The sequence below is a fragment of the Nasonia vitripennis genome (genome assembly GCF_009193385.2).
Source record: "Nasonia vitripennis strain AsymCx chromosome 1 unlocalized genomic scaffold, Nvit_psr_1.1 chr1_random0013, whole genome shotgun sequence".
NCBI classification, from domain to species: domain Eukaryota; kingdom Metazoa; phylum Arthropoda; class Insecta; order Hymenoptera; family Pteromalidae; genus Nasonia; species Nasonia vitripennis.
Window position 1 is genome coordinate 600,822 of NW_022279601.1, and position 12,565 is coordinate 613,386.

Here is a 12,565-nt window from a genome sequence, read left to right on the forward strand (position 1 = left end):
GCCATAAGTTCAAGCAATCTTTCAAGAATATTGTTGCATGATACTCTGACAGAAATTGAAAGAGGGGATAAATTTTACCACCAATTGACGCACTGATAACATATAAAAATATATGTGACGACACTTCGCTTCCTATCCTGATTTTTTTAACAAAGCGTCCAGCTGCATCGAGGGATACCGATATATCATTTGCAGAATTAATAGTGTTCCAGAGATCTATTTGTTCATTTGACCAAAATACAACATTAAATGGAAAATCTCCTATTTGCTTAATAATTGGAGACCATTTTTCATCGATTTTCATTGAAATAATTGCATCCACAATATTTGTCGTAGATTCTATGCCATAAGTCTTAAAAATACCCTGTTGTCTTACTTTTCTTAGTACAGGAGTTGTATGGACAAGAGGCCCTTCCACATTTCCATAATTAATAAGGGTTTTGACCTCAGTTCTTGTATGTTTCAATGCCTTTTCATTTACAAGAATTTTCTGAGTTTCATTTCTTAATGGTCCTGATATGAATCGTTTTTTAAAATGTCTAATTGTTTTGGAGTCTTGTGTATTTATATGAAATGTTTGATTTTCTGCAGTTGATATATTACAAATTCCACTAATAGAATTTCCACACTCTTTACAACTATCATGGAATTTGATAGTATTATTCTTAGAAGACACATATCCTTTTTTAAAACTATATGGACAAGGTATTTGTTGAGACATCCAAATCTTCTTCATTATAAGATGTGTCCATCCTTCAGGCAGAATTTTTTTCTCTTCTTTTAATATTGGCTGAAGTCCTAGCCATTCTGTTCTGCCAAATATAATTGTGAAAACTAATTTTGGACAATCATCTATCGGACAATTTTACTATCCTTTTTTACACTTGCAGCACATTCTGGATTTTCATTTTGGCGATAATATTCTTTCAATTTCGTAGCTAATCCATTCCAGTCTTTTGCAACATAAAAGTATAAAGTAGTTCCACAAACTACATTTTTTATTGAAGAACTTGCTTCTTTCCATAGTTTGTCTGATTTCTTTACGATGCTACCATTTTTGTTAAAAACAATTTTTTTTTGCAGGATTTCAAATATTTGTTCCACTGATGTAGCCGTACACCGAGGCATTACTAAAAATATTACATTATGTATCTCAATAATTTTATATATTGTATACGATGTACTATGAAATTATTTATACTTACTAATAATTATAAATTGTATCTTATAAAATCGAATTCACTTATCATGAGATATAGTTGATTATTTATGTAGAAAATGTATGTTAATATACCTATATTAACTTATCTTAACATAATAATTTAACCTTAACTTAATTAATTTCATAAAAAAGTAAAACACTTAATTATAAACATTCAAAATTATAATTTAGGCGAAAATACAAAAAACAATCTAGTCTAACATATTTGAAGTTATTTGATTCAAAAAGTTGAGTTCAGTATATGTGCTTTAATGGCTACAAATATGCATGGTTTTCATAAAACAATTAACTGTCGTATTTACCAAGCTATTCTAGAAAATCCCTTTTTTATTGGTCATCACTCTGAACTCTTAAACTATAGCATTGCCCATACTGTATTCAAAATATCTCTCATTAGTTTTCGAATCCAGTTTTCGCCCATAAATTTATTAGTGTCATACAAAAATCATGCCTGCTGGTAAACGAGCTGTACAACATTCAGCTCGGTTTGAGGAATTGAAACAGTTTAAAGAAATATTTGACAAACATGAAAATTTGTTACCAGAGTTAAATTTCATTTGGAACAAAGTCAGTGAAAAATTAAATTTAACAAAGAGGAACATATACGAATATGTTAAACAAGACAGACAAAAAGTAAAAACTAATTTATTACAATATTTTCGCGAAAATAATATGAAAAATACAAAAGATTGTCTTGAAAGAGAAGATAATGTACAAAGCGAATTAGATGATACTAATTGCAATTTAAAAAAAAACAGAAAATTGAAAGTTCTGAAGAAGAAAGTTCTGAAGAAGAAAGCTCTGAAGAAGAAAGCTCTGAAAGAGAAAAATCTCAAAAGATCAATGACGAAAAGAGGCTAGATGATAAAAGTGTAAACGGGGCTGCAATTATTGACCAGTTTGATGTGTTAAATGCATTGCATACATTAAGATTAGATATACAATTCAAAAAATTTATACGCCAAATCAATTATATACTCTTTTATTGTATGTGGTGGAGTCCTGAACAAGTACAATTTTACAGATCAGTCATAAAAAAAATTAACCTTTTACAACTATTGGTATTGAAAGATTGCGTCAACAAAATAAATATATCAAAGCACACGAGTGAAACAATAAATTTATTCACAATTGTTGGAACTTCTGATTCAGATAAATTATTTTTATTTTGTCAAATGTTGTCAGAAAGTTTTGATAAATTGTATCTGTTTCTCTCAGAATGGCTGAGATCTGGTGCATCGATCCCAGAAGAAATCGTTTGTCCTGCTATGTATAAAATTTTATCACCAGTTTGTAATACATTTAACGAATGCATGACTTATGAACAGTATATTAATCAATGTTTTCTCTTTTTTGAAAGTTCGTCAACTTCGGATTATCATTTACCAAAATGTATGTTGCGAGTACCAATAGCAGATATACTTGCATGGATGGACAAATTAGAGTGTTTCAAAAAAGAAAATTTAAAAAGCTTTTACATGCATGCCATTTTGTATTTAAGTTATGTACAAGAATGGAATGAATTTTTAAGTGTGTTGAAAAAACTAGTTGTCATTATATTAAGTGACTGTGAAAATGAATACGTCATCACATACAGGCAATATATGATTCAAAAGTTTGAATTACAAACTCAACCAAACTTTGATAAGTTACGGACTGATGACGCAGTGGATTTGGTAAAATTTAATATATCTGAAAAAATCAAAACATTTTTTGAAAATAAATGTGAAGAAGTAAAGAAACTATGTAGTAATGGAAAAAGTTTTTCTGATGTACCAAATGCCTATTACTGTAAGGAATTTCTGAATCATTTAATTCAATTGTGTACTCAGTTTCCTATATGGACATCTTTAATAACAAATAAATATAGTAAATTGTCTTCTTTATCCACATATAATCCTGTTTCAACAAAAAATACAAAATTGAATATTGATAAATTCATCCAAGAAAACACAAGAAAAGTAGAAGAGGAAATTCGAAATGGAAGAACAGAATATTCAATACTTTGTGACAAATCTAAGCAAAGCAATCCTAATAAAAGTTATCTCTATCAAAATGAAAATTGGATGGGCTTAGGTAATGAACAATATGATCTCTGTATGAATGAAAATGATACGCTTGATACAGCAGAAGATAAGTCTAGTTTGATGCAAAATTCAATCGATTCATTAGCAGATAATGAAGAAGTGCAGAAAATTGAGAATGAATCTATGGAAATAAATGATGACGATTCAGGTTTGAAACAAATGTCACTTATATCATCTTACAATGAAGAATTAAATGGAAGTGAAATTCTCGATATCATAAACACTACTTGTGAAATATTAGAATCAAAAGAAAATATTAGAAGAAAAATTATGGAAAATGGTGCTACTGAATCTCAAGCAGATTCATTATCCACATTCCACAAAAAAAAGAATGTGATTTTTAAAAAAATGTTTGATATTCCAGAAAGTACTAGCAAGATTATTATTGATACAGAAAATAAGCAAGAAGATTCATACATTCTTCAAGTCAACGTATTAGATCTATTCCAACATGCATATCTAATTAATGGAAATATGATGGATCGCATAAACTATCTTGATGTTTCTGTATCAGTTATTCACACTTGTCCACTTGACAGCATACTGGAACTCCTCATTCATAGCATACTAAAAGAAAATAAAATGAAAAATTTATTATATAATTCATTACATATAGGTGACAATTTGAATGTCTTTAAAATACTATTTTGTTATATTGTTAACAAATGTTCCATTGAATTTTTGTATAAAGAGAGAGTTTGCATTATGATGCAGGTTAAAAAACTGAAAGACGTACCGTACCAATTAAACTGCAATTACAATGTAAACAGTCTGTTTTCAATCCTGATGGAAAGTTCTTGTGATAACACCCAAGTGATACATTGTGATGCTTGCCAATATACATCATCAAAAACTCTACCTATAATAGTACCCAATTTATCATCAATTATAAAAAATGGAATCTCTTGTTTGGAAAAAGAAATACACTCTGTAATTGAGGATAAAAAAATTTACTGTCAAAGTTGTTCTAGTTATGCAAAATTATCTAACAAGATTAATTCTTATTTGATAATTGATACCGAAGATTGTTACCGAGATGATCTAATCATAAATCTGAAACAACAAAGAAAAAGCATTAAGACACAAGTAGTTAGTGAAATTAAGCACATTCCTAAGATTATAAAAATAAAAGGATGTAATTATTCATTATCAGGGGTTATTGGATTTACTGGATCAAATGCTGGTGGGGGACTAGCCCATTATTTTACTATTTTATATCATAGTGATAATGTTTGGGAACTTCGTCATGGGATGTTGTGTGCCAAGAATTAAGGGTGGATGAAATTTCTTTCATGTGTAAGCTAGCATCTATCCTTTATGTTCAACAAAATTAATCTTAGGATAATTTATAATTTTTACAAAATCTACATGTAAAGTAGAATAATAAAGTTAATTATTCATGAATTATCGTTTAATTTTTATTATGGAAATAATATTACCTTCAAGACATTCTGCAGAAGTTGCCAAACGTATTTTTGGCACGAAAGTCAATAAATACTGAATCTGGCATGTGTGTATCGATGTATTCGCATTATAAGACTGCACTTGTAAGTATAGAGGTACTCGACCAGCTTCAGGTGTGCTCAATGAGGTATTGTTCATTATTCTTTTAGAATCCCTGACGTGTTTAGCCAATAAGTAGAGTATTGAGCAGTCTGATTGTCAGGCTCAGCAGCAACAACAATGACAACCACGTTTCCTGGACCTGGTTGATAAACGCATCAAACTCCTTCATCTGCTTCCCAACTTTCCCAGCACAAAGACCTGAAAACAAATATGCACAAAAACACCACAAAGTATCAAGAACATTTTTTAGATGCAGCATCATTTTAATAATGCGTTATACTTATCTGATATTTAGCAAACGTTGAAGAGAAACGAAGCACAGATAGCTGTTTGCTGCAAAACCAAGGCGTCGACGATCAGCTGATACCATTGATAATCTAGAAGTTGATAGACTATGATAAATTATATGATTTCCATTGATCACGTAACTCGATCGAACTTCAGGCTATCACACAATAATCCGCAAGTGAAGAGGAAACGTTTTATAGAGGTATATGTACCTCTTATTACATTGATCACGTACAATTATAATTTTTTACCCGCACTGAATCGAGTTCTCCTTGCACAGAGAAAGCCGTCTGGCCGTGATGTTTTTTCCCCTCTGTTACGGCTATTGCAGGATGGTAACATAGATCTCACATGTGCCGATTACCAGCTGATACTATTCGTAACCCATATGAGCGCGTTATATGATTTTCACTTACTTGAATTAATTAATTAATTTTATTGAAAATCTATAAACCAACGATTCCTTCGTAATCCGCAAATGAGGAGGAATCGATTCGCAAGGGTATGTTGATTATATACCTACAACATTCGATCTTACACCTGTAATTATTAGTTGCCCGTGATGGTTACTTGTTTGGTAATTTTGCGTTACCTACATTATTAAAAATGCTCATAAAATAAATTAATAAATTAATAAATGACTAATTCATTCCTATTATTTATTTAACACAAAAAAAATCAGCTGCAGGGATTAGAACCCCGACTGCAAAATTAGCATGCCAGACCTTAGCTACCAAGGCCAACAACTCGATTACATATAAATTATTGAATGTCACATATGATCATCGTCCCCTCGTAGGGGCTTGAATTTTGCTTAAATTTAAGCTTTAGTTGGAACTTACGTTTAATTTTAAATTTAAACTTTAAAGTTACAAGATGGTTCGCAGTAATTATAAGGCCTATAAAATATCCCAATAAAAAAGAAACAAGGCGATAAATTTCTTAAACAATACTATCGATAACTCTGAGCTATTAGACGATAATCCGCAAGTGACGAGGGAACGATTTATGCTGTAACATATCATCAAACATCATTTATTATGAATAATTATTGATTTTTAGTCGCACCAGTTCAGCGCCCGCAGATGTGTAGGTACGCTCCAGAATGCGAGTATACATGGGTAAAGAATCAGGCTATAATTCCCTTTGATAATGTAGCTTAATGGAATTTTGAGTTTTCAGAAGATAATCCGCAAGTGAGGAGGAATTAATTTATGCCATAATATACACCTCAGATACATCGATTATGCATAATTATACGGTTTTTTGTTCATTGATACAGCTCCGCGGTACTTGGAATGCCGGAACGCGAACCGCCGATACGCCGAGTTTCCCGGTAGGATATTCATTATAATTTTTTGTTATTATTTTGATTAAAAATACATAAATTAAGTATCCTAACGTAATCCGCAGATGAAGAGGAATCGATTCGTGTAACAAAACATTACATTTAGAGAGTTTTTTTATGATACTGTGGGAAAATCAAATTCCAGCGCCGCGCCTGAATCGGCGATTTTCTTTTTGCAATATCTCGAAAACGGAAAATCCGCAAGTGAAAATTTTTGTGGAGGTTATTTCCGCAAGTGAGGAGGAATCGTTTTAGGTAGAGTAAATTCATAAAAAATAATATTTTTTTATTTCGGGCGCCAGCTTCACAAGTCTAGAGCAGACTGAGCAATCAAAACAATTTCCGCGGCTATTTATACATATTGGTACGCATGCGCGGACTGCATTGATTAATATCAGATATGTACATTATTTATTAATCTAATCATGCGCCGCTAGCTTACGTCACTGACGTAACTGATTGAGGCGGAGCCTGCAAACTAAAAATTTGAGAATTTTCTGCAGTTGCAGTATATAAAAAATAACATAATGAGAAACTTCAATTAATGTAATTTTTTTTTCATTAATCGAACCACATTTTTTACATAGTTTAATCACATAAAATCAATTATGATTCAAAAGTTGTCAATGTCGAGTCCATTAACTGTGTTTTGTTTGTAATTAAAACTGTTTATAAAACATACATTTTATTTCTAGACCATATTTCAGATACTTTTAATAAGTTTGATTGAAACAAAATGTAGTGTCTCAAAAATATTAACTTTCAACAAAAGTAAACGGTTAGCCGAGTTTGATTTATTCTATTTTACAGTATGTCAATAATAGTATGTAACATAATAATTTCGATTGAAACAAAATTACAGATCTAAAAAGAAATATGATCAATCGAATAAAGTAAATTATAGCTAATACAATATTGTATAACTTATATTAAATAATATAAGTTATACAATATTGTAGTAATGTTGCAATATTATTTTATTCATAATATAACAAACACAGAATTGTTGACATCAATGAAGTTCTGAATCAAATAATTGCTAACTAAAAACTTAAATAACATATTGATCAGATATACAGAAACTGTTAAGGTCCAAAAATATTTGAGGCCCAAAATTGTTAAAGCCCAAAAATTTTAAGGCCCAAAAATATTCGAGACCCAAAAGTTTTAAGGCACAAAAATTTTTAGGCCCAAAAATTGTAAGGTCAAAAATTATATCCTAGATGTTAATTTATTGGGAAAAGATGTGAAAGGCTTCACGGCACACAGGGACATTAAGGGGTATCACACGTAAAAAGGAATAGCGAGGAATAGCAGCTGACAGCCAATCAGAAGTAAGCGTTAAACGGACTTGTTCCTTATTGAGGTGGTGGGGAGAGAACATGAAGGAATGAGTCCGTTTAAAGATTGGTTCCTATTGGCTGTCAGCTGCTGTTCCTCGGTGTACCTTTTTACGTGTGATAGCCCTAAGCACTTTAATATAATAGTATAGAAGTAGATAGAAGTAGATTGGCCAGCCATGTCTCTGTAAGATCGGCCATCTATTATCACAGCTTTTACAGCATCTGATATCATTTTGGAGTCATATTGTTCATTGTTAGATCTTCTTTGGTACTGACGCACCATTTTCAACTGAAATTAAAATACGACAAACATGCTTATTACGTGAATTTCGAGTTCATTATTCTCTACGTTTATTGTATGTATAGTATTGCCCCATACGTTATGTACAAACTAGCCCTAAGGCTTTAAAAATATTTAATCGTCAATATCTAACCTTAAAACTTACATACACTATTCGACCCGGCGTCAGAATCACCCTTTTAACACGTAATTTTTTATCTCACAGGCCTGCAATATTAATATTTAGATACACTGGAGTGGTCACTCTTTTTCTAACTTTCAAAAAATACAGAAAGTGTTCAAGAATTTTCGACTGACTAACCCTAAACACATAACTTCCGCTACAGAAAAGTTCGACGGTCCAAATTTTGCTTTTGGAGAGATGTTATATACAGGTTACCGGCGGAGTGCAGGTGTGCTGTACTCAAAAGTTAAAGAAGAGTTATAGTATTACCCCGCGTTCAAGTTAGCTCCCCTCTCCCCTAATAGCTACTTTATTCCCTGAAAAGCGGGACTAAATTAGCATTTTTTTCCGCGCAAAGAACTTTATTCCCGCAAAATGCGAGAAATAAATTCTTTATTCCCGCAAAATGCGGGAATTAAACTCTTTATTCCCGCAAAATTTTGGAAATTTTTGAAAATTTTGAAAAAATGTTAAAAAATAGAAAACCTTATTTATTTTGTATATATTATCAAAATGTTTGTTATTTTGTTTTATTATATATGAAATAAGTATAATAGAATAAATAGAAAATAATATCAAACGTATATTTTCATTAAAATGTCTCTCGGGTGATTACTGGAGGAAAAATTTTGTTCCTCCCAAGGGAGTAGTTTTTTCCCGCTGCTAAGAAAAACTCGATTTTCCATTAATTTTACATGCATGGAAAGTGGCCTTTTTCGTGCACGTATCATGAAAAAAATTTTTTGAAGTGAAAATGCGGTAATTTTGGACTTGTTGACCTTAGACCGAGCGGAAGCAATTCGATACACCCTAATATACATGTTCTACATGTTGTACCTGACTCCCAAAAAATTTTTCAGAGAGATTCTTCCACTTAGCTTTTCGTTATAGTTGGTCAAAATTGGGCTTTTAAGCAATTTTTGCCTATTTACAATACTCAAACCACCTCAATACAGTAAAAAAGTAGCTGTAAAGTTTTAGAATGAGTCTGACCTTCTACTAGAAATTATGTAGAAAACAAACATCACGGCGATCAAGCATCTATAATGCTATACTAATTGAGGTTTTAAAGTACGAATAGTTATAACTAAAGAACGAATTTCTTTTTTTGCAAGGTTATTTTTTATTAAAATTCATTTATTTCATTTCCACAAAAATTCAAAAGAATTATATCATTTTATAGAAGAAAGTATAATATTTTCAAGAAATTGTTTACAATAATGGAATAATTTACGTAAATAGTAGCACGCAAAATAGAAAAAGTTTTGTGTATAAAAGTGTAACAGATTTTTAAAATTGATAGATCATAATAATAGAATTTGAGAAATAAAAATATATTTTAATACCGAACCGAAAAATTAATAAAAAATAGCATATAAAGATCTAATGAAAGAACGAAAAAATAAAGAAAAAATATAACAATAACGTCATGATCGACATGACTGTTGAGAAATAAATATTTACTTTCATAACAAAAAAATGATGAAAAATGGGCGTCACAGGAAAAAGTATTTCTTAAAGGTATTTTGAAAAAATAAATTAGATAATGTCAACATCTTTCGTCTACTTTCATTAATCTTTGTTATTTTTATTGGTATTTAATTTTCAATACGTATAATAATATATGCGTGTGTGTATTTATATATGTATATTGTATTCGTCAATATCGAATATATTAATATTTGTTTTATTATTTTCTCTGTTCATAAATTAAATAAATAATTCTTGGCTGTAATTCATTAAATAAAATATTTTACAAAAGTAAATAGTCGTAAGTTGCCGGGTATTCAGTGAGAAGTGATGTCACAAAGAATAAAAGAGAATTTCGCCCTGGAAAATACTTGAACGAGCTGCAACAGCACTGAAGTAAACGTTATTATCTGTTACATTTTAATTCCTTGTGATGTGGTACCAAATGTACTTGGTGCGTTGTAAAATACTTAATTACGCTTGTCAAGGTGCTGCCAGAGTCTTTCAAATATTTAGCTTAAGTAGACGCTTGAGCCATTGCGACTTGTTGAATATTTATTATAAAATATCCATAAACATCTAAGAAATAAAAATCTTAACAGTCGAAGCTAGTTTAGACATTTTGTGTATGTATATACCTTGGCAAAAACGCTAATGACTCTCTTCCCATCCAACACTCCTTTATTTGTATGTATATTCACTCGTAGAGACTCTAGTACCCTTATCACTCAAATTATTCACAATAAAATATCTGGTACAATTCTCATTACAGCTGTACCATCATCAACGATGATAAAAAATCACGTTGAAATTTAACATTCTTCACTTGACGTATATTTTACAAATTCCTGTCTGAATGATTAAAAGTTATCTAAAATAATCTCTTTTAGCATTGCATATAATAGATGTCGAATCTTTGACTGATCTTGGTAGTACAGCCAAAGTAATTTGCTTTCTGTACCAAAATGTGTTGCTGGTTAAGTCTAAACGAATCATCAATACAAAGAAAATTGATTGACGCGCGATTTTCTTTTACTATACACGGAGAAAAACAGAGTAGAGAATCCACAACATGGGAATGCGGGGAGGAAGTGAAAAACTTCATCGACTTCGTATCCTCAATAAAACAAAAACCTATTCTTTTCTAATTTTTTTCATTGAGCTTTCGTTGATCAAGGATCTTGTAAAGCTTTTACAAATAAATTATATCCAAATTGGCAACACGTTTTACTTCCACTATACATGCAGTATGCTAATGATTTAAAAATGTTTGCGCTTACACTCATTTATCCTGATTTTTATTTATTATTCGGCTTAGTTCAACTGGTTTTATTTTTATAAAAATATTTTATGTGTGGAAGCAACATGCCAAAAGTTCCCTTGGCTAAAAATCTTCTATAATATGAAAGTTTTAATTTTAATAAGAAAATTTAACAGTGCTAAATAGCCAGGCCGTAGATTTTCCAAAGCTTTCACATTACACATTTGCAAACCATGGAAATCCGACCCGTTCAAAACTGGATAGCGTGATATATGACATTACCTCAACTACACGATGACTAGCTTTCATTCAACTTTTAAACTACATCAACATCAAACATAACACATCGGTGTGAATTATGAGTATCTGTGCTGATTCAGAGCGCAATTTTTGTCCGAATTTAAAAAATCTCACAAAGGCTGTCGTAAATTAAAGAGTTATTACATTGTTTTTTTTCTTCAAATTTTGAGTAACATTTAAGATAGCGCGTTGATCTGACTGGTGCTTTTCTTCAAAGTATGACCTGGAGTATTTTCGTTCAAATGCGCATTGCAGTGACCAATTACAATTTCGACCGTTTCGAATTAGATATCCAAAGTGTATGTGTACGCTGCAATGCTGTATCGTTGCGTTGCACCGTCGCTCGATGAAATTTAGAAGATGCTTAACGGGAATAAAATCGTTGAGAAAGCTTGAAACGTCGGTAGGTATTCTTTGGTACAATGTAAAAAGTCCACAGCATCACCTATTTACACACCAATCAATGGCCGCCTCGAAGTAAAAAAAAAAGTTCACAGAATAAGCAGCATCAGCGGTGATGGTAGATAGCGGTGACAGCGGTGGAGATTAAAACAGAAGAAGTTATCTTGAGTCGCGGCGCCTAAAGATGAATTTTCTAAGAAAGTCCAGCAGCAGGAAAAGGCGGACCAGGTGCCAAAAGAATAATTTCCAAGAACCGTGGCGCAAGCTGATGAGCGAGCTTTCCAGCTTGATTCTAGCGTGGTGTCGGGCCGATGATTTTCGTCTGTCGTTGGTGGACGAAGAGCGGTAAAAATGGTAGTTTAGGAAAGGTCAAGTTTTGTGGATCGAGGCATCGAGGAGGGGTAGGCAAGAAGAAGTAGAAGACGAGGAGGAGGATGAGGAGGAGGAGGAGAAGGATGACGGGGAGTAGGAGGGCCTGCTTCGCTTCGCGGGTTAGAGGTGCGAGCTGTGGGGTTGCTGCTCGTAGAAGAGAACGTAGGCCTCGCTGGAGACGACCGATCGCGCGGAAACTGGGGTGACCCTGCTGTCGTTGTACTCGTGCCACTCGCCGGAGTAGGGATGCTTGCAGTAGGCGGTGTAGTGGCCGGAGTGCGTCGTACCCGAGTGATTCGCCACGCCGTACAGGTTGTATGTGCAGCCTTGAACTCGGGGAGCCGCGAAAGCACTAAGCTCCAGACCCGTCAGCGGGAAGTCCACTAACACGCTTAATTTGCCGCGGAATCGCTCCATCGGTGAGAACCGTTTCAAATCTGAT

The 12,565-nt window shown here is 32.4% G+C and overlaps 1 protein-coding gene and 2 long non-coding RNA genes across 6 annotated transcripts in view; 1 reads left to right on the forward strand and 2 right to left on the reverse strand.

The window, feature by feature from the left end:
* Window positions 1-6,404: 6,404 nt before the first annotated feature.
* On the forward strand, window positions 6,405-6,708 carry LOC116415910. The gene is made up of 2 exons (XR_004226455.2): window positions 6,405-6,499; window positions 6,577-6,708. It is a non-coding gene; the product is annotated as an uncharacterized LOC116415910 (long non-coding RNA).
* A 68-nt stretch (window positions 6,709-6,776) lies between these two features.
* Window positions 6,777-8,735, reverse strand: LOC116738636. The gene is made up of 2 exons (XR_004345163.1): window positions 8,289-8,735; window positions 6,777-8,143 (listed from the first exon to the last, which is right to left on the reverse strand). It is a non-coding gene; the product is annotated as an uncharacterized LOC116738636 (long non-coding RNA).
* A 1,155-nt stretch (window positions 8,736-9,890) lies between these two features.
* LOC100114408 (ubiquitin carboxyl-terminal hydrolase 2) overlaps window positions 9,891-12,565 on the reverse strand; it is a 29,354-nt gene continuing 26,679 nt past the window's right edge. For 3 of the 4 annotated variants that reach the window (XM_031921561.1, XM_008207915.3, XM_031921563.1), the window contains exon 7: window positions 9,891-12,560. In XM_031921561.1, coding sequence (XP_031777421.1) covers window positions 12,244-12,560 — 317 coding nt within the window. In that variant the 3' untranslated portion in view covers window positions 9,891-12,243. The remainder of the gene's footprint in view (window positions 12,561-12,565) is intronic. The other variant, XM_031921562.2, reaches the window with a different exon arrangement.